Raw genomic sequence first — 27,860 nt, 5'->3', positions numbered from 1 at the left:
ATCCAGACCACACCATCCTCCCACGGCGAGTATCCATCGGAGCACGCTCGGAAAAATCCATTCCAACATGGCCGGCCATCGCAGCTCCTCCTCCCGCTCCCGTAGCCCTAAGGCCGGTGATTGGGAGAAGTGTTCCGTCCCGCACAACCAATTAGTAGAGTTACAGACCCAGGGATTTCTCCCTCCAGCGTATATGGTCCCCGTTCGAGCCGGGCTCGCCACCTATAATGGCGGGGAGCAAGCGGTGAGCTTCCCCAATTCCTCCAAGGGGGAGCGGGTATGCCTTGTCCCTTATTTTCTAAGGGGACTTGGATTTCCGATCCATCCGTTCCTCCACGGGCTCCTGGAGTTTTATGGCCTCCAGTTGCATAATTTCACCCCCGCTTCCATATTACACATCGCTGGTTATGTTGCCCTTTGTGAGCTGTTTCTGGGCTGCGAAGCTCATTTTGAGCTGTGGAAGAGGCTATTCTGCCTTGTGCCCCGTACACAGAAGGGGTCAATATATCAAGTGGGCGGAGCCGAAATATGGCGCATCGTCGGGACCGAATACCTGTCCGGTACCCCGAAGAAGACGTCCAAAAACTAGCCTTTGGAGTGGTTTTACATGGAGGACGTCCCCCTTCCAGATCCTATTCGGATGGGTCTTCCCGAGTTCGACAATGCCCCTTTGAAGAAACGCCGAAGCTGGCGCCCATGGAGCCCTCAGGAGGAAGATAACGGAGAAGTCCTTTACCTGATGGGCAGGATAAAAGTGCTGGCTCAATCAGGACTGACAATAATCGAGGTTATGTCAGTATGTATAATGTGGGGGGTGCAACCACTTCAATATCGAGGGCACCCCATGTGGCGCTTTAACGGGAAAGATGATGCCACCCGCTGCAGGCGTAAGGGACCGGACTCAGTTACTGCTCTAGCAAAAATTCTGTCCGATTTGTTCAAGGGAGTGGAAGAGGAGTTCATCCGTATTAAGCCACGGGATGGATTCTCCATGTACAACCCTCCAAGCTGGGTGAGCTGTCACTTTTTACTCCCAACCTTCCCGCATTCTTCGTCATAAATACTCACTTTGCTGTTTCATGGCAGGAACTGCGAAAAGCTATAAGGGAGGTCAACAGCCCACCTCCACAACTGGAGGACCCTGACTGGGCCCTCGATCCCAGACTCGAAGAGTATCCAGACATATTTGTGGAGCTGATCGACAGGACATTCTATCAATTGAGCTGCGATGATGCCATGGTGGCCATCATAGCCGACTATCCTGGGCTACTCCCTGCATCGCATGTACGAAAAACCGGAGTCCCAACTTCTGAGAAGGATCCCCTTTTATGCACTTCACCTACCGTACACATATGGCATTTTACAGGGAAGGCCCTCGGGACGCCATGCCGAACCCGCAGTGACTCACCAACAAGGGACACCGAAGCCGGGTAGGCTAAAAAGGAAGGCGGTCAGGACTGAGACCCGGCGCAGAGGTATGATACAGAACCTCGCTCCGTGGTTGTCGTCTTTCTTAAAATATAATGACGTCCATGTTTCCTAGTAGGAAAAACGCTCACCGGACTATATCCGGAGAGGTTGCTGATCACGCCTCCACCAGTCGGGCTCCAGGGCCGGACATAGAGGCAGAAGCTAACACGGGGCGAACGCCGGATGCTCCTCCTACAGAGGATGCGGATAGACTATTCGCTACAAATTCCGAAGTGGAGAGCGCCATGAATCACAGGTGTCGCCGGGCCGTACTTCGTGACACTTGTTTCTCCCAAGAGGCGTTCGATGCCTTCAACTCAGGAGACGCGTACATCTGTGCTGCTCAAAACGGTCTTGCCAGAGCCACGGACCAGTATGTAAAGGATATACGGGTAAGAAAATCTGACGATTATATATATCAGTAGCCCCCGAGACTTGAAACAGTTGACACAACTGATTTAAGGATCATTATTTGTGTAGGTTCTTACAGAGAAGAATACCCAATTGTCTCAAGAGCTGGAAGAGTGCAAAGCCCAACTACGGGCCGCGGTTGCCGCGTTGAAGGAGTCCGAGAAGGCCTCCTCTGGTAACACTTGTTTCCATTGCAAAGAATGACAGGTACCAGATAGTATGCTGCATGCATGCAAATCTAACAATAAATGTTGCAGATGACTCCGGAGGCCGTGACGCAGAATGGGCAACGTGCTAATCGACAGCTAAATGCTGGCGAGCGCGTGCTTACGCGGGTCAGGCAGGAGAAAAATAATCTCCAGGACGCCAATATCCAGCTGGGCGTGGAACTAAAAGATGTCCGAGCCCAGCTTGTGGACTCCGTGAAGGAGAATAAGTGGCTTCGACGCAGCATTTTCAGTAAGTTCTTGAATGAACTTTTGAAAGAGTTCGGTGAAGAAGCCGGATAATAGAGTTATGTCTGCAGGTATGCTGACGGGTCGTCCCGTGGAGGAGATTCCCGGGACTGCGGGTGATCTTCTACCAGAGCTCTCACAACTGCACGAACAAGTTCGGCAGGTGATGCAGGGTATTGCCCAAGCCTTGTGGCCATCCGCCTCCCTGCCAGGAGGCGTGGGGGAGCTTATAGAGAAGCTCAGGGGAGCGCGGCGGCGCTTCCGATTATGGAAGATATCAGCCTGCCGACAAGGTGCATGGGAAGCCTGGGCCATGGTGAAGACGCGATATACCAAAGCTGACCCAAACCACATGGCCGAGGTCGGACCTATGGGGCCCAATGGGAAAGAGATCCCCGTCAATTTGGTGTATGACCAAGTAGAATTAGCCTCAAAGTATTCCCAACAGGATTGTAGGCTAGACAACCTGTTGGATGGTATAGAAGAAGAATTTAGTCAGTCTTAGTGACTGTGTACTTTAAGTGACATATATAATGTCCCTAGCCGGATTGTAAATCATTTGTCATGGCGGACCTTTTTGCTTCGACCTCTGGACCCGATAGTCCAGAGTGTATCCGAATACCCGCTCGGTTATGTAAAAACCGGGGTATGCGTGGAAACCAGGCGTAGGGGTCATATGTGCTTGAACAGACAAGTACCCAACTAGCTATGTTACATTACATGGATAGTAAGAAACATCTTCCAGGGAGAATAGTTCTGTTAAGGGTTCCTTTCCCTGGGTACGCATGCCCTAATGTGCATGTCCGAACTGCGAAAAGACACGCATGCTATAAACATCTAGGGGCATGTATCAAAATAAATAAAAGTCATATTTTGTTCACCGACCGAATATTCCCTTAAGAACGCTAGCTTTCGGCTTCACCCAGTCTGAGGTACACATCCGGCTGACCTGGCAGTAACAATCGCAGAGGTGCTCCCCTTATGCCCTAGCCGAATTAACGGGAACATAGGGCATAAATACAAGAGCCAGGCAACCCAACTTGGCCAAAAGTTAAGTCATATCGATGCATATAATGGCGAAAAAGGTACATGTGGAAGAATAACAAATGTGTGGGGCATAAAGCCCAGAAAAATAGTTATATTAAGCTTCTGTATAAGAAGCCCCCAGGTATAATGAGCGCGGTTAGCGCGTCAAGATTGTGTAGTCAAGACACAAGTTAGCCTTTTAAGGCCTTGAGGAGAAGAAAAAAGAAGAGAGAAAAGACAGATAACAGATATGCAAAAAATTGACGGGGGTAAGGAGACGAACATAGAGTCCGGCGCTAGGCGTAGAATCTTCGGAGTTTGGCTGCGTTCCATGGGTTTGGTTCGAGTCGATTGTCCGATGCATCCCGCAGACGGTACGCTCCACCAGTCAAAACTTGGTCAATAATGAAGGGACCTTCCCATTTGGGCTTGAGCTTGTTCTTTTTCTTCTCCGACAGGCGTAGAACTAGTTCGCCAACGTTATAGGTTTTGGCCCGTACTTCTCTGCTTTGATACTTTTGAGCCTGTTACTGATAGAATGTGGAACGGGCTTTTGCCACGTTGCACTCCTCCTCCAGGGCGTCCAAACTGTCCTGCCGATCGTGCTCGGCCTCTTTTTCTTCGTACATGTGCACTCGAGGTGAGTCATGAATTATGTCGCAAGGCAGAACCGCCTCTGCGCCGTACACCATAAAAACGGTGTGTATCCGGTAGTGCGATTCGGCATGGTCCACAGCCCCCATAGTATGGAGTTAGGCAGAACCGCCTCTGCGCCGTACACCATAAAAAACGGTGTGTATCCGGTAGTGCGATTCGGCGTGGTCCGCAGCCCCCATAGTATGGAGTCGAGCTCCTCTACCCAGTGCATGTTTGATTCCTTTAAGGACCGCACTAATCTGGGTTTGATGCCGCTCATGATAAGACCATTTGATCGCTCGACTTGACCGTTAGTTTGCGGGTGATAGACAGAAGCATAACCGAGTTTGATGCCCATGTTGCTGCACCAAAGTTTTACCTCGTCGGCTGTAAAGTTTGTGCCATTGTCAGTGATGATGCTATGGGGTATGCCATAATGGTGTACAACCCCAGATATGAAGTCTATCACCGGTCTGGATTCAACCATTTTAACGGGTTTGGCTTCTATCCATTTGGTTAATTTATCCACCATGACCAGTAAGTATTTTTTCTTATGGGTTCCCCCTTTAAGGGGTCCGACCATATCAAGCCCCCAGACCGCAAAGGGCCAAGTAATGGGGATTGTTTGGAGAGCGGTAGGAGGCATGTGGCTTTGGTTTGCAAAAAGCTGGCAACCGACGCAATGTTGGACCAGATCCTGTGCATCTGCTCAGGCCGTCGGCCAATAGAAACCTATACGGAAGGCCTTGCTTACAAGAGCCCGGGCTGCGGCGTGGTGGCCGCCGAGTCTAGCATGGATTTCTGCCAAAAGCTTCCGCCCTTCCTCTTCGGAGATGCACCTTTGAAGGACTCCGGTAGTGCTTTTCTTATAAAGCTCTCCCTCGTGGACCTTGTAGGCTTTAGATCGCCGCACTATGCAGCGTGCCTCATTTTGGTCCTCGGGTAGTTCCTGCCCGGTTAGGTAGGCTAGGAATGGTTCTGTCCACGGGGCGATGACGGCCATTATCACGTGGGCTGAAGGTGTTATTTCGATGGCAGAGCCTCCGATTGTGTCAGAGTGTTCGATATCTGGTGTTGTGGCCGGGTCCGTACTATTGTTACCGGTGTCCCCTTCCCATACCACAGATGGCTTAAACAGCCTTTCCAAGAAGATGTTAGGTGGGACAGGATCGCGCTTAGCACCGATACGGGCGAGGATATCCGCCGCCTGATTGTTTCCCGGAGCCACATGGTGGAATTCAAGCCCCTCGAACCGAGCTGACATTTTGAGGACGACGTTGCGATATGCCACCATTTTCGGATCCTTGGCATCGAAGTCTCCATTTATTTAAGATATTGTGAGGTTCGAGTCCCCACGCACCTCCAGGCATTGAATGCCCATGGAAACTGCCATCCGAAGACCATGTAATAGGGCCTCGTATTCGGCTGCGTTGTTGGAGTCTGTGTATAGTATATGGAGTATGTATTGGACTGTATCTCCGGTGGGGGATGTCAGGACGACGCCAGCCCCCAGACCAGCCAGCATTTTAGATCCATCAAAGTGCATGATCCAATTGGAGTACGCGCCGTACTCTTTAGGGAGTTCGACTTCTGTCCACTCGGCAACGAAATCGGCCAGTACTTGCGACTTAATGGCTTGTCGTGGTCTATATGTTATGTAGAATGGGAGGAGCTCGATAGCCCATTTGGCAGTCCGGCCCGTGGCATCGTGGTTGTTTATTATGTCGTTGAGTGGTACTTCTGAGGCCATCATAATTGAACACTCTTGAAAGTAGTGTCATAATTTCCGAGATGCCATGAATACCGTGTATGCTATCTTTTGATAATGTGGGTACCGTGATTTGCATGGAGTGAGGAGGACAATGGATACATAATATACCGGCTTTTGAAGTGGGAATTTATGTCCGTCCGTCTCTCGTTCGACGACGAGCACTGCGCTTACGACTTGGTGAGTTGCCGCTATATATAACAGCATTGGTTTGCCGACATTTGGCGCGGCCAAGATTGGGTTGGTGGCCAGGATGGATTTTATTTCTTCCAATCCGGTCATGGTTGCGTCCGTCCACTCGAAGTGTTCGGTGCGTCGAAGAAGGCGATAAAGGGGGAGTGACTTTTCTCCTAATCGGGAGATACATCGGCTTAAGGCCGCCACACATCCAATTAACTTCTGGATTTGCTTGAGGTCAGTTGGGATAGCCAACTGCGACAGAGCTCGGATTTTAGCTGGATTTGCTTCAATTCCTCTACTGGAGACGATGAAGCCCAGGAGCTTTCCGGCGGGTACGCCGAAAACGCATTTTTCTGGATTGAGCTTAATGTCGTATGTTCAGAGATTGTCGAACATGAGCCTCAAGTCGTTTATTAAGAAGTCGACATGTCTGGTTTTAACGACCACATCGTCTACGTATGCCTCCACTGTTTTGCCGATCTGCTTTTCCAGACATGTCTGAATCATGCGTTGATATGTTGCGCCGGTGTTTTTGAGCCCGAAGGGCATTGTGTTAAAACAGAAGGGGCCGTATGGAGTGATAAATGCCGTTGCGGCTTGATCGGACTCCTCCGTCTTAATTTGGTGGTAACCGGAGTATGCGTCGAGGAAGCACAATGAGTCGTGTCCTGCGATGGCGTCGATAATTTGATCGATGCGAGGGAGGGGGAAGGGATCCTTTGGGCAAGCCTTATGAAGGTCCTTGAAGTCGACGCATAGGCACCAGGATTTGTCCTTCTTTGGTACCATTACCTGGTTTGCTAGCCAGTCCGCATGTTTTATTTCTCTAATGAATCCGGCCTCCAGTAACTTGGCTAGCTCTTCTCCCATGGCTTGTCGCTTAGGTTCGGAAAAACGCCGAAGAGTCTGCTTGACCGGCTTGAATCCCTTTAGAATGTTAAGGCTATGCTCAGCCATCCTGCGTGGGATTCCTGGCATGTCTGAAGGATGCCAGGCGAATATGTCCCAATTCTCGCGCAGGAACTCCCGTAGTGCGGCGTCTACAACGGGGTTTAACTGTGCCCCGATGGATGCTTTTTTTGTGGGGTCCTTTGGATGGACTTGGAATTTGACTATTTCACCCGCTGGTTTAAAAGAGGTGGACTTGGATCCTTTGTCGAGTATCATGTCATCCCTGTCCACTGTGGAGCGCAACGCAGTTAATTCCTCCGCCGCAAGGGCTTCGGGTAATGCCTCGAGGGCCAGTGCGGCTGTTTTGTTCTCGGCGCGGAGTGCTATGTCCAGATCACTAGCTAGAGTGATGATTCCATTGGGCCCGGGCATTTTGAGCTTCATGTACATGTAATGGGGTATGGCTTGGAAGATCGTGAATGCCTCCCACCCTAGAAGGGCGTGGTATCTGCTACTGAACGGGGCCACTTGGAATGTGATTTCTTCGGACCTGTAATTCTCCGGAGTGCCGAATACCACATCTAGTGTGATTTTCCCAGCGCAACGTGCCTCCCGACCGGGGATGATTCCTCGGAAGGTCGTGCTGCTTTGCTCAATACGGTTTCTATCTATTTCCATTTTTTGAAGAGTCTCCTCATAAATGAGGTTTAATCCGCTGCCGCCGTCCATGAGCACTTTAGTAAGCCGAAAGCCGTCCACAATTGGACTGAGGACCAAGGCGGCTGGTGCTCGGGCTGTTCGGAATTTAGGTCCGTCACTGGCATTGAAGGTGATAGTCGTGTCGCTCCATGGATTTATTGCTGCCACGTGGCAGACTTCGGCAAGGCTGCGGAGTGCTCGCTTACGCCTATTATTTGAGGCGAAGGTCTCGAAGACTGTCAATACTATATTGTTATCCACGGGATGGTGCTCTGCGGTGTTTTGAATGAGGAGATCCTCACCACTCTTGGCCACCTGCCGGAGTACCCAACATGCTCTAAGGCTGTGTGTTGGTATGGTATCCGTTGTACTATGAAATTTGTAGGGCCCGTTAAGCCATCCCTCCAATACAGTTCCACGCCCTGTAGTGGGCTTTTGCTTCTTTGTAATTGAGTCAGGCGACTTATGAGAGTGCACCCTTTTAGTTCGGACTAGGGGTTTTGTCAGAGCCAGATTATCCCAAAATTTTGTTTGGGTTTTCCAGGCGCTTTCCATCGTACTATGGCCGCCAAGTCAATGAAGTGTGCTATGTCACGGCGACTTATGGTGTTGAGGATTCCCTTATCCATGCAATTGTTGCAAAAGAACGAAATTGCGTCTTCCTCGCGACAGTCCTTGACCTTGTTCATTACAAGGAGGAATCTGGCCCAATAGTGATGCACTGTCTCTTGGGGCTCTTGCCTAATGTGGGAAATATTTTTTATATCTGGGTGGGTGGGTGAATTTAAGTCCAGACCTTGACCCAATCTGAGACCCAGGGGCGGGGGAGTTTCCGATCTTGGAAGTTTGGGTTCCGGGATGTTGCCCCATAGGTTCGGCATGCTGCCTGATTCTAGGTTCAGGGTTAGGGCGATGTCCTCGCATGGACGGGTATCCGGCTCGGAGAGCTCGGGAATCCGGACATAGTTCGTCCTCAGGATAGAGGAATAATCGCCGCATTACTCCTCCACCACTGCTATCTGATGGTGACCGGCGGAGAGTTAATCTCCCTTTGGTCGGGTTTAAGCCCAATCCGATCATAGTCCGTAGCGACTCCCAGAGCGGTGATGCGATCCAAGAGCTCGTTCAAAGAGGAGAGCTCTATTGGATCCATCTGCTCGGTGAATTTAGAGCCGATGTGGAGGCTATTTTCGATGACCCAAGAAGTCATCGTCGGCGCAGCGGCCGAGCGGTCGGTCATGACGAAGCCGCCTAGTCGAAGAGTTTGGCCTACAGCGAGGGCTCCCCCAGAGGTGATGTTGTTCTTGACAACGAGACGAGCCATCCCTCCTTATGATGACAATACAGTGGAACTCTCAATGAAAACACCAATGTCGGTGTCAAAACCGGCGGATCTCGGGTAGGGGGTCCTGAACTGTGCGTCTAAGGCAGATGGTAACAGGAGGCGGGGGACACGATGTTTACCCAGGTTCGGGCCCTCTCGATGGAGGTAATACCCTACTTCCTGCTTGATTGATCTTGATGATATGAGTATTACAAGAGTTGATCTACCACGATATCGTAGAGGCTAAACCCTAGAAGCTAGCCTATGGTATGATTGTATGTTGTCCTACAGACTAAACCCTCCGGTTTATATAGACACCGGAGGGGGCTAGGGTTACACAGAGTCGGTTACAAGGGAGGAGATCTACATATCCGTATTGCCAAGCTTGCCTTCCACGTCAAGGAGAGTCCCATCCGGACACGGGACGAAGTCTTCAATCTTGTATCTTCATAGTCCAACAGTCTGGCCAAAGGATATAGTCCGGCTGTCTGGAGACCCCCTAATCCAGGACTCCCTCAACCAGTACCATGAACGTAAGAAGTTTGCGCCATACCAAATGCAAAGCAAGCATGGGTGGGTGTCCCTCTCGAAGTGATGGAGGGTGATAGAACAAGAGTGCAACAAGTTTTGTGCCACCCTTGAGACCATCAAGGCACGCCCTGTGAGCGGCATCGACATGCAAGATATGGTATACATGTGCCCCTCTTCGTATCCGCTTACGTTTTCGTTTATGCTTGCATGTCCATTTGCCCATATGCTTGCATGCTATTCATTTGTAGGCATTCCAAGCTTTGGAGGCATTCAAGGTCCAACATGACGGCAAGTCCTTCCACATCTCCCATTGTTGATGGTCATCAAGGGGAAGGAGTAGTTCAAGGCGCAATATGCCACCCTCATGTCGCATGGGGGGAAGGAAGCCGTGGAGCAGCTTGGGGGAGGGGGAAAAGCCACGACCGTGGGGGAATACCAACTCCAAGAAGGAGGACAAGCGTGATGTGGCGTCGATTGCTTTGCTTGCAACCGTGGAGGGCATGATGAGCAAGAAGGACACAAGGGAGGAGAAGTTCCGGCAAGATAAGGAAGATCAAATGAACACCTTCATGAGATCCAAAGGGGGAGGCTTGACCTCGAGAGAAGCAAGCCAAGATGCTTGCGATGGAAGCGGACAAGCAAGCCAAGATGCTCAAGATCGAGGCCGCCAATGCCAAGACAAAGGCAAAAGAAGTGGCGCTCGCTAGCATGATGATGGGGGTGGAGATCATGAAGGTGGACTAGAACATCGTGTCGCCGGGTAAGAGGCCATGGTTCGAGAAGATGCAGGCCGACATGCTCAAGTTCAACGACGAGTGATCTATGGTGGAGAGCATCATCCTTTTTTTGTATGGCGACAAGTTTGCTGGCATGACCACGGCCGAGATGGCTTGGTCGAATACCCGCCCCTTTTTGTGTGCTGGCATGTGTGCCGACCGCTGGCAAGTGCGCCAGCATGAACTGTGTGGTGCTACCTATTGAGCACTGCGTTGGTTTTCACTTGAAGAGGAAAGGGTGATGCAGCAAAGTAGCGTAAGTATTTCCCTCAGTTTTTCAGAACCAAGGTATCAATCCTGTAGGAGACTACACGCAAGTCCCTCATACCTACACAAACAAATAAGAACCTCGCAACCAACGCGATAAGGGCATTGTCAATCCCTTCACGGTCACTTACGAGAGTGAGATCCGATAGAGATAATAATAATAAGATAAATATTTTTGGTATTTTTATGATATAGATTGAAAGTAAAGATTGCAAAATAAATGGTGCCAGAAATAGCTTGTTGATGTGAGATTAATATAAAGGAGAATAGACCCGGGGGCCATAGGTTTCACTAGTGGCTTCTCTCAAGATAGCATGAGTATTACGGTGGGTGAACAAATTACTGTCGAGAAATTGATAGAAAAGTGCATAATTATGAGAATATCTAGGCATGATCATGTATATAGGCATCACGTCCGCGACAACTAGACCGAAATCATTCTGCATCTACTACTATTACTCCACACATCGACCGCTATCTAGCATGCATCTAGAGTATTAAGTTCATAAGAACAGAGTAACGCATTAGGCAAGATGACATGATGTAGAGGGATAAACTCAAGCAATATGATATAAACCCTATCTTTTTATCATCGATGGCAACAATACAATACGTGCCTTGCTGCCCCTGCTGTCACTGGGAAAGGACACCACAAGATTTAACCGAAAGCTAAGCACTTCTCCCATTGCAAGAAAGATCAATCTAGCAGGCCAAACCAAACTGATAATTCGAAGAGACTTGCAAAGATAACCAATCATACATAAAAGATTTTAGAGAAGAATCAAATATTGTTCGTACATAAACTTCATCATAAACCCACAATTCGTTGGATCTTGACAAACACACTGCAAAAAGAGTTACATCGAATAGATCTCCAAGAAGATCAAGGAGAACATTGTATTGAGATCCAAAGAGAGAGAAGAAGCCATCTAGCTAATAACTATGGACTCGAAGGTCTGAAGTAAACTACTCACACATCATCAGAGGGGCCATGGAGTTGATGTAGAGGCCCTCCGTGATTGATTCCCCCTATGACGGAGCTCCAGAAAAGGCCCCAATATGGGATCTCTTGGGTACAGAAGGTTGCGGTGGTGGAAATAGGGTTTCGTGGTGCTCCTGGATGTTTTCGGGGTATATGAATATATATAGGAGGAAGAAGTAGGTCGGTGGAGCCACGAGGGGCCCACGAGGGTGGAGGGCGCGCCCCCTGCCTCGTGACCTCCTCGTTGGTTGCTTGACATCCACTCCAAGTCCCCTGGATCACGTTTGTTCCAAAAATAACTCTCTCGAAGGTTTTATTCCGTTTGGATTCTGTTTGATATTCCTTTTCCGCGAAACACAGAAATAGGAAAAAACAACAATTTGCACTGGGCCTTGGGTTAGTAGGTTAGTCCCAAAAATAATATATAAGTGTATAAATAAGCCCTTTAACATCCAAAATAGATAATATAATAGCACGGAACAATAAAAAATTATAGATACGTTGGAGACGTACCAGGCATCCCCAAGCTTAATTCCCGCTCTTCCTCGAGTAGGTAAATGATAAAAACATATTTTTTGATTTGGAATGTTACCTAGCATAATTCTCAATGTAATTTTCTTTATTGTGGCATGAATGTTCAGATCCAAGAGATTCAAGACAAAAGTTTAATATTGACATAAAAATAATAATACTTCAAGCATACTAACTAAGCAATCATGTCTTCTCAAAATAACATGGCAAAAGAAAGTTCATTCCTACAAAATCATATAGTTTGGTCATGCTCCATTTTTGTCACACAATAATGCTCTCATCATGCACAACCCCGATGACAAGCCAAGGAATTGTTTTCATACTTTAGTAATCTCAAACTTTTTTCAACTTTCACGCAATACATGAGTGTGAGCCATGGATATAGCACTATGGGTAGAATAGAATAATGATAGGGGGTTATGTGGAGAAGACAAAAAAAGGAGAAAGTCTCACATCGACGAGGCTAATCAACGGGCTAGGGAGATGCCCATCAATTGATGTCAATGCGAGGAGTAGGGATTGCCATGCAACGGATGCACTAGAGCTGTAAATGTATGAAAGCTCAACCAAAGAAACTAAGTGGGAGTGCATCCAACTTGCTTGCTCACGAAGACCTAGGGCATTTGAGGAAGCCCATTGTTGGAATATACAAGCTAAGTTCTATAATGAAAAATTCCCACTAGTATATGAAAGTGACAAAACAAGAGACTCTCTATCATAAAGATCATGGTGCTACTTTAAAGCACAAGTGTGGAAAAAGGGATAGTAGCATTGCCCCTTTTTATTTCTTTTTCTTTTTTCTTTTTTGGGCCTTTTTGGACTTTTTTTATATTTGGGAAAATGCTCTATTAATGATGATCATCAGACTTCTATTTATTTACAACTCAATGATTACAACTCGATACTAGAACAAAATATGACTCTATATGAATGCCTCCGGCGGTGTACGGGGAAGGGCAATGAATCAAGAGTGACATGTATGATAAATTATGCATGGTGGCTTTGCCACAAATACGATGTCAACTACATGTTCATGCAAAGCAATATGACAATGATGAAGCGTGTCATGAATGAAACAGTGGAAAGTTGCATGGCAATATATCTTGGAATGGCTATGGAAATGCCATAATAGGTAGGTATGGTGGCTGTTTTGAGGAAGATATAAGGAGGTTTATGTGTGATAGAGCATATCATATCACGGGGTTTGGATGCACCGGCGAAGTTTGCACCAACTCTCAAGGTGAGAAAGGGCAATGCATGGTACCGAAGAGGCTAGCAATGATGGAAGGGTGAGAGTGCGTATAATCCATGGACTCAACATTAGTCATAAGGAACTCATATACTTATTGCAAAAATCTACAAGTTATCAAAAACCAAGCACTACGCGCATGCTCCTAGGGGGATAGATTGGTAGGAAAAGACCATCGCTCGTCCCCGACCGCCACTCATAAGGAAGACAATCAAAGAACACCTCATGTTTCAAATTTTTTACACAACGGTTACCATACTTGCATGCTACGGGACTTGCAAACTTCAACACAAGTATTTCTAAAATTCAAAATTACTCAACTAGCACACTCTAATATCACCACATTTATATCTCAAAAAAATTATCAAGTATCAAACTTCTCATAGTATTCAATGCACTTTCTATGATAGTTTTTATTATACCCATCTTGGATGCCTATCATATTAGGACTAGTTTCATAACCAAAGCAAATTACCATGCTGTTCTAAAGGACTCTCAAAGTGATATAAGTGAAGCATGAGAGATCAATAATTTCTATAAAATAAAACCACCACCGTGCTCTAAAAGATATAAGTGAAGCACTAGAGCAAAATTATCTAGCTCAAAAGATATAAGTGAAGCACATAGAGTATTCTAATAAATTTCAATTCATGGGAGTCTCTCCCAAAATGTGTGTACAGAAAGGATGATTGTGGTAAACTAAAAAGAAAAGACTCAAATCATACAAGACGCTCCAAGCAAAACACATATCATGTGGTGAATAAAAATATAGCCTCAAGTAAAGTTACCGATAGAAGAAGACGAAAGAGGGGATGCCTTCCGGGGCATCCCCAAGCTTAGGCTTTTGGTTGTCCTTTAATTTTACCTTGGGGTGCCTTGGGAATCCCCAAGCTTAAGCTCTTGCCACTCTTTGTTCCATAATCCATCAAATCTTTACCCAAAACTTGAAAACTTCACAACACAAAACTTAAACAGAAAATCTCATGAGCTCCATTAGTATAAGAAAACAAACCACCACTTTAGGTACTGTAATTTATATTGGTGTTAAACCTACTATATTCCAACTTCTCTATGGTTCATAACCTCCGATACTAGCCATAGATTCATCAAAATAAGCAAATAACACACGAAAAACAGAATCTGTCAAAAACAGAACAGTCTATAGTAATCTGTAGGTTTCGAATACTTCTGTAACCCCAAAAATTATAAAATAAATTGCTAGACGTGAGGAATTTATCTATTAATCATCTTAAAAAAGAATCAACTTAATCACACTCTCCAGTAAAAAAGGCAGCAAATCTCGTGAGCGCTAAAGTTTCTATTTTTTACAGCAAGATCGCAAAGACTTTCCCCAAGTCTTCCCAAAGGTTTTACTTGGCACAAACACTAATTAAAAGCATAAAACCACATCTAAACAGAGGCTAGATGAATTATTTATTACTAAACATAACCAAAAAGCAAGAAACAAAAATAAAATTGGGTTGCCTCCCAACAAGCGCGATCATTTAAAGCCCCTAGCTAGGCATAAAAGCAAGAATAGATCTAGGTATTATCATCTTTGGTATGCAATCCATAAGTGGCTTTCATAATAGATTCATAAGGTAATTTAATTTTCTTTCTAGGAAAGTGTTCCACGCCTTTCCTTAACGGAAACTGGAATATAATATTTCCTTCTTTCATATCAATAATTGCACCAATCGTTCTAAGGAAAGGTCTACCAAGAATAATAGGACATGAAGGATTGCAATCAATATCAAGAACAATGAAATCTATGGGAACATAATTCCTATTTTCAACAATAAGAACATCATTAATTCTTCCCATAGGTTTCTTAACAGTGGAATCCACAAGGTGCAAGTTTAAAGAACAATCATCAAATTCACGGAAACCTAACACATCACACAAAGTTTTTGGAATCGTGGAAACACTAGCACCCAAATCACATAAAGCATAGCACTCATGATCTTTAATTTTAATTTTAATAGTAGGTTCCCACTCATCATAAAGTTTCCTAGGGATAGAAACTTCCATTTCAAGCTTTTCTTCATAAGATTGCATTAAAGCATCAACGATATGTTTAGTAAAAGCTTTATTTTGACTATAAGCATGCGGAGAATTTAGCAGGGATTGCAACATGGAAATAAAATCTATTAAATAACAATTATCATAATTAAATTCCTTGAAATCCAAAATAGTGGGTTCATTGCTATGTAAAGTTCTGACCTCTCCAATCCCGCTTTTATTAATTTTTGCATCAAGATCTAAAAACTTCGAATCATTGGGACGCCTTTTACCTAAAGTTCACTCATCTCCAGTCCCATCATTATCAAGATTCATATTACAAAACAAAGATTTAATAGGGGACACATCAATCACTTTTAGATCTGCATCCTTATTATCATCAAATTCTTCTGGTTTGCCGGTCATCTTATTAACTAAGGTGGCCTGCTTATCCGAGATTTGGGCTATTAAGTTTTCAAGATGAACGAACTGAGATTTCAGACCATAAAATTCTTTAGATATATCATCGAGCTCTTTATTCATGTACCCCATAAAACTTTTTTGTTCTTCTAGCTCGTTTCTGAAGAAATTATTATGCTCAAATTGCAAGGACATAAAACTTCTGACGTTGTTTTCAATTTCTTCCAACCTTCTAAGGTGAGGATCAACACTTTTTGGTAAAGCCATCGCGGCAAACAATCCAACACACAAGCAAGCAAGAGACAAACAAAAAGAGGCGATCGGAAAAGAGGGTGGATAAAACGGCAAGGGTGAAGTGGGGGAGAGGAAAACGAGAGGCAAATGACAAATAATGTAATGCGGGGGATAAGAGTTTGTGATGGGTACTCGGCATGTCTTGACTTGATGTAGATCTCCCTGGCAACGGCGCCAGAAATCCTTCTTGCTACCTCTTGAGCACTGCATTGGTTTTCCCTTGAAGAGGAAATGGTGATGCAGCAAAGTAGCGTAAGTATTTCCCTCGGTTTTTCAAAACCAAGGTATCAATCCAGTAGTAGACTACACGCAAGTCCCTCGTACCTACACAAACAAATAAGAACCTCGCAACCAACGCGATAAAGGGGTTGTCAATCCCCTCACGGTCACTTACGAGAGTGAGATCTGATAGAGATAATAATAATAAGATAAATATTTTTGGTATTTTTATGATATAGATTGAAAGTAAAGATTGCAAAATAAACGGTGCCAGAAATAGCTTGTTAATGGGAGATTAATATAAAGGAGAATAGACCCGGGGGCCATAGGTTTCACTAGTGGCTTCTCTCAAGATAGCATGAGTATTACAGTGGGTGAACAAATTACTGTCGAGCAATTGATAGAAAAGTGCATAATTATGAGAATATCTAGGCATGATCATGTATATAGGCATCACGTCCGTGACAAGTAGACCGAAACGATTCTGCATCTACTACTATTACTCCACACATCGACCGATATCCAGCATGCATCTAGAGTATTAAGTTCATAAGAACAGAGTAACACATTAGGCCAGATGACATGATGTAGAGGTATAAACTCAAGCAATATGATATAAACCCCATCTTTTTATCCTCGATGGCAACAATACAATACGTGCCTTGCTACCCCTGCTGTCACTGGGAAAGGACACCGCAAGATTGAACTCAAAGCTAAGTACTTCTCCCATTGCAATAAAGATCAATCTAGTAGGCCAAACCAAACTGATAATTCGAAGAGACTTGCAAAGATAACCAATCATACATAAAAGATTTCAGAGAAGAATCAAATATTGTTCATACGTAAACTTGATCATAAACCCATAGTTCATCGGATCTCGACAAACACACCGCAAAAAGAGTTACATCGAATAGATCTCCAAGAAGATCAAGGAGAACATTGTGTTGAGATCCAAAGAGAGAGAAGAAACAATCTAGCTAATAACTATGGACCCGAAGGTCTAAAGTAAACTACTCACACATCATCGGAGGGGCCATGGAGTTGATGTAGAGGCCCTCTGTGATCGATTCCGCCTCCGGCGGAGCTCCGGAAAAGGCCCCAACATGGGATCTCTTGGGTACAGAAGGTTACGGCGGTGAAATTAGGGTTTCGTGGTGCTCCTAGATGTTTTTGGGGTATATATATAGGAGGAGGAAGTAGGTCGGTGTGGCCATGAGGGGCCCACGAGGGTGGAGGGCGCGCTCCCCTGCCTCGTGGCCTCCTCTTGGTTGCTTGACGTCCACTCCAAGTCCCCTGGATCACGTTTGTTCCAAAAATAAATATCCCGAAGGTTTTATTCCGTTTGGATTCCATTTGATATTCCTTTTCTACGAAACACTGGAATAGGCAAAAAAAAACAGCAATTTTCACTGGGCGTTGGGTTAGTAGGTTAGTCCCAAAAATAATACAAAAGTGTATAAATAAGCCCATTAACATCCAAAATAGATAATATAATAGCATGGAACAATCAAAAATTATAAATACGTTGGAGACATATCATGTGCTGGCTTTTTTGGAGGCTGGCATTGTATGCCGGCCGTTCGCATGGCGCCGGCATGGCCGCTGACATGATCTATGACCGCGGTCCTTTTAAAATTTATGCGTGGACATGAAATGGGTCGCGTGCATTGGGCACACGACCGACCTAAATCAAAAATAGGGCGGACGTCGAGCGGGCGGCCGACCCAAACGGACAAAAAGCGGACAAAGCGCGCGTCCGTTTAGGTTGGCGCGTTGGAGTTTCTCTTATGCAATGTGGTGTTGGTTTCCTTTGTGGATTCCCACCTCTCCAACGGTGCGACTATCTCCCCTCCAAGGGAGTGAACATCGAAATAAATCTTCGTTTCCCCGTGCCTTCGATTGTCCTTAACCGTAGCTCATTCATTTGTGTTTTATCATTTTTGTCTCCACCCTGAAACAACATTTGTTCCTTCGGATTTTCTTCACTGGGAGGTACCGATTCTTTTCTCTTTCCCCAAAGGAAAAGATAGAGCCCAACTAGAATCATGAACATGCCTAGAACATTGCATGCATGTAAACAGATCGATTATGAATTGCAAGGAAACTCAGCAACAATTTTTAAGAAAATAATGTTAGTAATTGGCGATGCATATTTTGGTATATACCTACAGTCTTAAAAACGTTAGCCAAAATCAGCACTTATTAACATAGGATGGAGAGAAGTGGTAAGCAAACCTCCCAACGGACAGATCATGGCCGAGAAGCAACGAGTCGAGAATAGTAGTGAAGAACACCGTCACGGCGCAAAACATGGCCAGATAGGTTGGCCCACGCTGCGTGATGACCCACGAAATCATCACAAACTTGGCAGTAATGTTGAGTATTGCCTGCAACAAGATGTAAATGAGGACCTTCAACTGAGAGCCACAAAGTGAACTGATGCACAACTAAAGGAATAGCTGAATAGTTTTACCGAGTACACAATGGTGAGCAAGCTCATGTTCCATTTGAGCACCCATGTTGCCTTCTCTCTGTTCATGGCAACCCCCACGACAGCCGTTTGGATGCTCCCAATGAAGCATGTAGCGACAGTGGACCGGTACTTGTATGGGAACATTTTTAGCATCTGAGCCTGCTCATTACAAACTCATATATAATTAAGCTGTAGTGGTCACACTTTGCTTAAGAATTAAAAAAATATAATACTCCCTCGGAGGAGTAGTTGAATTTTGCATGAAATACATGTACAAAATTAATGATATATAGGCAATACTATTTATTTGAGACTTTGCAATAGTGGGTTGTTGCTTATATGTTTGTTATATACCTGTACTGTGTACCAAACAGTGAGGCTGAGGCTGCTGGTGATGAGCAAGATGGTTCCACGCACATGGTGGTGACCAAAAGCAGCTCCGACTTGCTTTGGGTGGTAGCCGATGATATTTGTGGGCCAAAGGTGCAGCACCTTGCCCTTGTACAGGCTGATCACCAGCGTTCCTCCAACACCGACCAGGGTTCCGACGACCTTGATGTTCCCCACCAGGATCCTCATGTCTAGTGGTTCCTTCCTGAGAAAAAAAACAGTCAGTTGTTGCAGTTCCTTCCTCTATGGCCTCAATATTCCTAGTAGGCGTTTGTGATTATATTTCCATCTTGTTTACCAGAAAAGGACCGCGAGGATGAAGGCGACAATCGGTATGATGTTATAGAAGTTTACCGCGTATCCTAGCGATGTGTCTCCGAGGCCAATGTAGGTGAAACCAGGAATTGTGAATCTGGAAGGTGAAAGCAACAATCACCACTACTTTGTGCGTATATATTTATCAGAACCATTGCCGAACTGAGATGATGTGAACGAAATGACTAACCCCACAAGTGCACTGGTGAAAATCCATATGAACACCTTCAGTGTAAGCTCCTTAAACCTCCCTCTACATGAGGTGATGAGGGTAAGTAAATAGATAATCATTTGCAAAATGTTTCTATATCACGACACATTTTGATAATTACTTGCCAAATGTTCCCTGTCATATGACAACCATGAGAAGGAGAAAAATATGCTAAAATAACAGTAGTTAATTAGAATTGTGCGAAGGCGAAAGCGTCATACCTCAACTTGAGGGGACGCCGTACGTGTTTGTAGGCAGGGGCACACCTCCCTGATAGCGCATACAGTTTAGATTACATCTTGGAGAGGAAGCTTGGTAGAGATAAGATTACAAAGGGAAGATAAAGATAGATCCTAGCTAACCAACTCTACCAACTACCTAAGATGATCTGGTGCGGCTGCCTCCTTGTCACGCACGTAACAATGTTGTTTGACACCCTCCCTTAATAACAACTTCATTAAGTTGAGATTATATCTGAAAGTCTCAAAGCTTCGTATAGGCAAGGCTTTTGTAAACCCATCTGCAATCTGGTCCTGGGAATGTATGAACCGAATGTCTAGGAGTTTATTAGCAACTCTCTCTCTGACAAAATGAAAATCTATCTCAATATGTTTTGTTCTTGCATGAAAAACGAGATTTGCTGAGAGATAGGTTGCACCCAAGTTATCACACCACAGACATGGAGCCTGAGCAGTTTTCACACCGAGCTCCTTAAGGATGGATTGAACCTATATAATTTCTGCTGTAGCATTGGCCAGTGCCTTGTATTCTGCCTCTGTACTGGACCTGGAAATAGTGGCTTGCTTTCTGGCACACCAAGAAATCAGGTTAGGTCCAAGAAATACTGCAAAGCTACCAGTAGACCGTCTACCATTCAAACATCCTGCCCAATCTGAGTCAGAGAATGCACTAATAAGAGTAGAGTATGACTTGCTAAAATTAAGACCAATGCTCAAAGTATCTTTCACATATCTGACTATATGTTTTGCAGTAGTCAAATGAACTGTGGTTGGTGCATGAAGGAATTGACACACTTTGTTGACAGCAAAAGAAATGTCAGGTCGGGTGAGTGTTAAGTATTGAAGTGCACCCACAAGACTTCTGTACCTGGTGTTGTCTTCTGAACTCAAAGGTGTTCCTTCTGTGAGAGACAATTTTTCTGTACTAGACAAAGGAGTAGTAGTAGGTTTACAACCTTGCAGCCCAGCTTTTCTTACCAAATCACTTGCATATTTTTCTTGGGAGAGATGAAGTCCATCCTTGTGCTTCTTTACTTCAATACCTAAGAAATAGTGCAAATCACCAAGGTCCTTTAGAGCAAACTCAGTACTTAAGTCCTTCAATAATCCTGTTATTGCCTCATCAGATGAACTTGCGACAATAATATCATTAACATATATAAGAACAAATATTGATGTATTGGACTTATTGTAAATGAACAGTGAAGTATCCGACTTTGAAGGAACAAAACCAAGCATTTGCATCTTTTTACTGAGACGAGAATACCATGCCCTAGGAGCCTGTTTCAATCCATACAGCGCTTTATCAAGCTTGCATATATGAGAGCATGCATGTTTGCTTTCAAACCCAGGAGGTTGTTTCATATAAACCTCCTCTTCCAGAACACCATGAAGAAACACGTTCTGTACGTATAATTGTCGAAGACTCCATCCCCTGGAAACAACAATAGACAAAACAAGACGGATGGTGGCATCTTTTACAACTGGATTAAAGGTGTCCTCATAGTCTATGCCATACCGTTGCTTAAAGCCTTTAGCAACTAGCCTTGCCTTGTAACGATCAACTGTTCCATCAGACTTCCTTTTGATCCTAAAGACCCACTTGCAGTCAATAAGATTTTTACCTTGGTTTGGAGGAACCAAATGCCATGTTTTATTTTTCTGTAGTGCCACGTACATACTCCTCATGCATTGCTTTTCTCCACTTCTCATCACCAAGAGCCTCCTCAAGTGTGGTGGGCTCACCTGGTTCACCTGTAGAACAGATCATACCATATTTGGTTATGTGCTTGTAATTAATTGGCTTAGTTACCCCTGATTGCAGTCGTGTACGGCGCTGCTGTGCAGCAACATTGTTTTGCGCCACAGAGAATCCCATGGCAGAATCAGGGGATGGAATTTGTGCCTGATCCGAGGCAGATCCGCCTGCGCCAGCAGTTTCGGCGGGGTCCGCTGCTGGCTAATCTTCTGTGGCAGCTGGCTGTTGTGGGGAAGGCGAATCCGGCGCAGAAGATCTCGTCCGACCGGAAACGGTGCCTGGTGCGTCCGGTCCTGCGCCAGCCAATCGAACCGCGTCGCGCCGCTTGTAGACAGCCGGCTGGCTCCTGAAGCATGAGCCGATCGGGCCAGCGGTAGCCTGACACGTGGCAGCTGCTGGTTCACGCGGGCTGATGGAGCCGCTGCTGCCAGCCGCAGCTGGCCGCGTGGCCGACGCGGAGACGGGCGCCGCTGTCGCAGCACTGCGCGTTGTCGCGCCTGTCGCTCCGGATCCCGGGGCAGATATTCCTACCGCGGCTGACGCGTCAGATCCCGAGGCTGATCCACCTGCCGCTGCGCCATGACACATACGATATGGATGGACTGTTGCGCTGTTTTCTTCACTGTTTGCACCATTTTCTTCGCTGTTTTCGCCGCTATGATCTCCTGTGTCATCACAAGGCTCATGCATATGGTTAGGAGGATTAGTCAACAAATGATCATCACAGTTATCGTGTCCTCCTTGATCATGACCGGAGATATGAGGTGGTAGGAGAAGTATCTCCTTGCGAAGTAAGGCGCCGACATTAGGGTGGAGATCAGCAGAAGGAAATTTTGTCTCGTCAAAAACAACATCTCTAGAGATGTAGACACGACCAGTAGAGACATCAAGACATTTTACTCCTTTATGCTGAGCACTGTACCCAAGAAATGCACACTTTTTGGAGCGAAACATAAGCTTGCGAGTGTTGTAGGGGCGAAGATTCGGCCAACAAGCGCATCCAAAAACACGAAGAGATTTATAATCTGGTTTTGTGTGGAGAAGCCTTTCTAAGGGAGTTTCATTGTTGATAACCCGACTAGGAAGCATGTTTATGATGTGTACAGCAGTGAGGAATGCTTCGTCCCAAAATTTTAAGGGCATAGAAGCTCCGGCCAAGAGAGCAAGGCCAACCTCAACAATGTGACTATGCTTACGTTCTGCGGACCCATTTTGTTGGTGAGCGTGAGGGCATGACACATGGTGGGAAATTCCTAGTGTTTGGAAAAAGGAGTTTAGTTTTTCGTACTCCCCACCCCAGTCGGATTGGACAGCAAGAATCTTTCGATCAAACTGTCTTTCTACAAGAGCTTGAAAGTTTTTAAAGACCTGAAAAACTTCTGACCTCTTTTTAAGAAGGTAGAGCCAAGAGAACTTGCTATAGTCATCAATGAAACTGACGTAGTACGTGTGTCTACCAACAGAGCTTGGAGCAGGACCCCATACATCGGAAAAAATTAATTGCAATGGTTGAGTAGAAACACTAGTGGAAACAGGATAAGGAAGTTGATGACTTTTTGCTTTCTGACAAGAATCACAAATGGTTTCAACATTGCGGTCACCAACAAACGGGAGCTTATTCTTTTTAAGTAAACAATCAACTAAGGAAAATGAAGCATGCCCTAAATGGTCGTGCCATCGTGTGGTCGAAAGCTTGATAGCACCACAAGCTTGTTTATTGTATCTTCGAAGCTCCGGAATCAACGGGTAAAGGCCTTGAACACATCTACCTTGATAGAGAGTTTTCCTCATGACCTGATCCTTGATCAAAAAGAAGAAGGGATGAAATTCAATATAAACATGATTATCAAGGGTGATTCGAGGGACAGATAGAAGGTTCTTGTCAGTGCTAGGGACATGCAAAATTTTCCTAAGATGAAATTTTCGACGTGTGGTACGAAAAACTAAATGACCAATGTGACATATCCTCATACCTGCACCACTTGCGGTGTGGATCTGGTCCTTGCCGTGATACTTCTCCTTGAGTGTCACCTTTTCCAGTTCACCGGTAAGATGGTTCGTTGCGCCGCTGTCAAGATACCAATTGGTATCGATGCCATATGAACCGTCAACAGCAGCAGTAACCTTTTCCTCATCTTCACAGGAGGCCTCACCTCATCGAACCGGTACCAGCAGTCCCTCACCGTGTGGCCCGGTTTGCCGCAGATTTGGCAGCGCACCGCGTCCGGGTGCGACCTGGAAGAACTGCCGCGACGGCCCCTGGTGTTGGTGTAGTTGGGCCGTCCGTTGCTGGAGTTGGACCCGCTGTTGTTGCCGCCGCTCCCTTGCTTGCCCTTGGAGTGAAGAGGACCACAGTGACGAGCGTAGCCGCCGTGCCCGCGCGTCGCGACGTTAGCTGACGACTTGAAGCCGCCTAATCCCTGGTATTGCGCCACCCTCTGATCAAAGTTGCTAAGCATTGAAAAAAGCTCATCGAGGGATACCGGGGTGATGCAGGCGTTGAGGGCGGAGACGAGTGGCTGGTAGTCCATGTCGAGGCCATGCATGATGTAGGAGATGAGTTCATCATCCCGGAGAGGTTTCCCGGCGGCGGCCAGCTCATCGGCGAAGCCCCGCATCTCAGCAAAGTAGGTGGCGACGGTCTTGTTGCCCTTCTGGGCGTTCACCAGAGAGGTTCTGATGTTGTTTACGCGACTGAGCGACTGCGAGGAGAACATCCCCGACAGCGCCACCCAGAGCTCGCGCGCCGTGGTGATCGCGGTCACCTGCACGAGCACCTCCTTGGTGAGGTTGTTCAGCAGGTACCCGAGCACCTGCTGGTCCTCTCGAACCCAGATGGAGTGGAGGGGATTCGGCTCAGAGGATTCCTTCCCATCTTTGTCCTTGGTGTGGAGGATCTTGGCCGGCTCCGGTGTCGTGTCGTCGACGTAGCCGAAGACACCCACGCCCCTCAGCTGCGGCATGATCTGCGCGCGCCAGAGGACGTAGTTGGTGCAGGAGAACCTCTCCGTGACTTGGCCGTTGGGACCAGCCTGGGAGGCACCAGAGGAAGAGGAAGATGACATAGTTGCACTGGATAGAGTTCTAGGGTTTAGACGTGGAAGAGAAGGGCTCTGATTACCATGTGCGAAGGCAAAAGCGTCGTACCTCAATTCGAGGGGACGCCGTACGTGTTTATAGGCAGGGGCGCACCACCCTGATAGCGCATACAGTTTAGATTACATCTTAGAAAGGAAGCTAGGTAGAGATAAGATTACAAAGGGAAGATAAAGATAGATCCTAGCTAACCAACTCTACCAACTACCTAAGATGATCTGGTGCTGCTGCCTCCTTGTCACGCATGTAACAATGTTGTTTGATGGCCAAGATGGCGCCAAGGAAGAAGCGGTACGTGAGCAAGGTCCAAGCAAGTGATCCACTGTCCACCACCACCTTCGTGAGCAACATTAACCCTGTCGTGAAAATTTGGATCAACAACATGAAGATGGCAGGCCACCATTCCTTCACGTTCGTCGAGCCCCCCATTACTGTCCCTGGACGTACGTGGTGGAGAATTGGAGAATAGAGATAGCCTTTGAGCAAAGTGACAAGGAGGGAATGGCAAAGCTACGGGGAGGGAGGGGAGATGAGTGCTGGCTCTAACAACTCACCAAGTGCTTGTCATTCTTTATGTGTGAGCTAGTGGCGTGCATGTACAGAGAACTTGTGTTTGCAAGATGTCTCCACTCTCTAATTTTTCTCTTTATATTTGAGGGATATATAGTAGTTATTCCTCAATCTCTAAAAAATAAATATTTGAATATGGGTGGGCGGTGCATGCTCTGTTAGCTATACAGAGAGCTTGTGTTTGCATCTAATTAGCTATACCTTCAACTTTGTAATCTTTCAGATTTAGGGCCTGCTCTGTTAGCTACATGCCTCCAATTAATAAATAAAGTAATTCCTAGTCTTTTGTTGTAGACTTGGTTTCATTCGAGTAATGAGCTAAACCTCTATCATGTACTCCCTCCAATCCAAATTAATTGACACAACTTTAGTACTAAATCTTAATTTGGATTGGAGGGGGTAGTCTGTAGGATACTAGTGGAATTTCCTTGTAAGCCTTTCGTGGTGAAATACTACTCGTTCGGCGGAGGACTTCCAAAGACATCGTGAGCTAAACCCATACTGGTAAATAACCACATGAGAAACATGCAAGGTTGTTGTCATGAAAGGCTAGTGAGATCCCGGGGCTGGACTTGCACGGCATCACGGTAGGTGGCCGGCGATGCGAGAGGTCCGTGTGACGGGTTGTGTGGCAACGAAGACGTTGGTGAGCGATGGTCTGGTAGTGGCAAGACCTTGTTAGTGGGCTTGGCTCCGGCGTGTCCGAGTATCTTCATCTTGGTCTTCGCTTGTTGTGAAGTCGGGGCTGCTATGCTTTTTGAGCCTCTTGATTTGAGCGGCGTACGATGATCTGGAAGGAGCGGTCCGATGGTGAAGATCTTCTTCGGCGCGGGTCTTGCGCGTCTCCTCTCCGGAGCTCCTCATCAGAGTCGGAGGTGCCTGTTGCTACGCGAGGGTTGACTGTTTGGCATGGGCCGACATGGGTACCGGCGTCTGTTGCGATGAGGACTTCGTTTGTGGAAGTTCGATGGTAAAGTTGGAATCGGTGGCTCGTGGAGGAGTGATGACTATGACACCTGGTGAAAACCTCGGCTTTGTGTTTCTTCTCTCCAGCGTGTGTGTCTTCGTGTGGGTGGCCAAGTCGGCTGGTGTTGCCCTTGGCCGGCGAGGTTCTCGTGTGTCACTTGTTCGAAGGGGTCTTGATGGGTCGTCAACGGCGAAGTCGGAGTCGTCTGCTCGGGAAGAGGTGATGACGATGACATTGTAGGCAACCTCGGCGGTGTCCTCTTCTCGATGGTGTGTGTGGTCTCGTCGGTGCCAAGTCGATCGGGGTGCCCTTTCTTGTGGGCGTGTCGTAGCGGTTTTCGCCCGGGTCTTTATTAATTAACCGGGCAACTTGTTACCCTTTTTCTTTATTAATGAGATGAGGCAAATTTTTTGCCTCCGTTTCGAAAAGAAGGCTAGTGAGATCCTGGATTTTTTTTGAGAGAAATAGCTGGACTTTGCTGCATATTTTTATTGATTTTTTAAAAAAGATCCTGGGAAAATATGTGTGGCATATCAGATTTGATATGCTTACGATTCCCACGCCTACAAACCCATTATAGCTTCTTTGTCTATCAAGAAAGAAGATAAACAACCTATCTAGCTAAACACAGTACAGAAGTAACAGAACAATGCTGGCGACGCGGTGAACACAACGGGCAAACACGCCATAGACAAACACAAACCATATATTGGTCCAGCAGGGAAGAACATAACAGATCAATATAAATGCAAAGATCATGCATATTGTAATTTCTGATCATGAGGTGGTGCTAGTGTATCCAATTAGTTCTAATTTACTAGCGTAATTTTCGTTGTTGCGGCCTTAAGTGTTACTTGTAGACCATATTGTCTAACTTTGTGACAATGATTATGAACAAATGCTGCAGGTCTTTGCAAAGTTTGATTCCCAAATGACATCCGATCAGCTTTGTGAAGAATACAGAGCTACAGAGCTCCTGGGATGTAAAAAATACAGAGATATTTTTTTTAAATGTTTTGCTATGTTTTCGACCGGGGTGTAGCCCTAGCCAGTAGCCACTACTTCCCCTTGATTCCCTAAAGATGTGATGACCCTCCATACTACTTATAAGGCGGGCGCCAAGGTTGTGTTGTTGTCATGGAAGACTCGTGAAATAGATCCTGGTAACATATGTGCGTGGTATACATATCAGATTTGATATGCTTACAGTTCCCACCGCCAAACTCAGTAGCTTCTTCGGCCACCAGGAAAGAAGACAAATGGTCTGTCAAGCTAAACTTGCCTGGAGACTACTCCCTCTGTAAAGAAATAGTCTTTCGTGGTGTAAACAATCTTTTTTTAGGAGTACATGCTAGTGACATGGCGGCAACAGGCAAACACAACATGCCATCCATCCATAGGCACACACGAACCATATATCAATAGAAGAGCATCTCCGGCCGCGTCCCCAACAGCCTCCCTCAGTCCCCTCAGGGCATTTTTTAAGCGCCGACGGCCGAAAATCGGCCCAGTCGCACCCTCAGGATCTCATTTAGCGTCGGTTTAGGCCGAAACAACAGCCGTCTCCTCGAGCCGAACCCAAGCGCCCGAGGAGGCCCTTTCCCCGCCGTTTCCTCCCGCTTTCCCCCATTGGCTTTCCTCTCATTCTCCATTCCTCCCGCCAATCTCCTCCTGCTCCACTCCCAGTCGACCGCCATGCCGCCGAAGAAG

The 27,860-nt window shown here is 46.2% G+C and overlaps 1 protein-coding gene across 1 annotated transcript; it reads right to left on the bottom strand.

Moving 5' to 3' along the window:
• Positions 1 to 17,970: 17,970 nt before the first annotated feature.
• On the bottom strand, positions 17,971 to 25,117 carry LOC119300455 (WAT1-related protein At1g44800-like). The gene is made up of 6 exons (XM_037577406.1): positions 24,865 to 25,117; positions 19,627 to 19,639; positions 19,292 to 19,405; positions 18,958 to 19,198; positions 18,366 to 18,517; positions 17,971 to 18,193 (listed from the first exon to the last, which is right to left on the bottom strand). The coding sequence occupies exons 1-6, from the start codon at positions 25,040 to 25,042 to the stop codon at positions 17,971 to 17,973; spliced, it is 921 nt and encodes a 306-aa protein (XP_037433303.1). The 5' UTR covers positions 25,043 to 25,117.
• Positions 25,118 to 27,860: the final 2,743 nt, after the last annotated feature.

Source organism: Triticum dicoccoides, chromosome 5A (genome assembly GCF_002162155.2).
Source record: "Triticum dicoccoides isolate Atlit2015 ecotype Zavitan chromosome 5A, WEW_v2.0, whole genome shotgun sequence".
NCBI classification, from domain to species: Eukaryota; Viridiplantae; Streptophyta; class Magnoliopsida; order Poales; family Poaceae; genus Triticum; species Triticum dicoccoides.
This window is presented reverse-complemented; position numbering and strand designations above follow the sequence as displayed.

Bases quoted from the DNA above. Each gene is read 5' to 3' on its own strand.
- LOC119300455 (XM_037577406.1), bottom strand. From the start codon at position 25,042: ATGGGGGGCTCGACGAACGTGAAGGAATGGTGGCCTGCCATCTTCATG. The intron at 18,518-18,957 runs GTATATAACAAA...ATCTTGTTGCAG, and splicing joins CTGTTTGGTACACAGTACAG to GCAATACTCAACATTACTGC. The intron at 18,194-18,365 runs GTTTGCTTACCA...ACATGCATGCAA, and splicing joins CATGATCTGTCCGTTGGGAG to TGTTCTAGGCATGTTCATGA.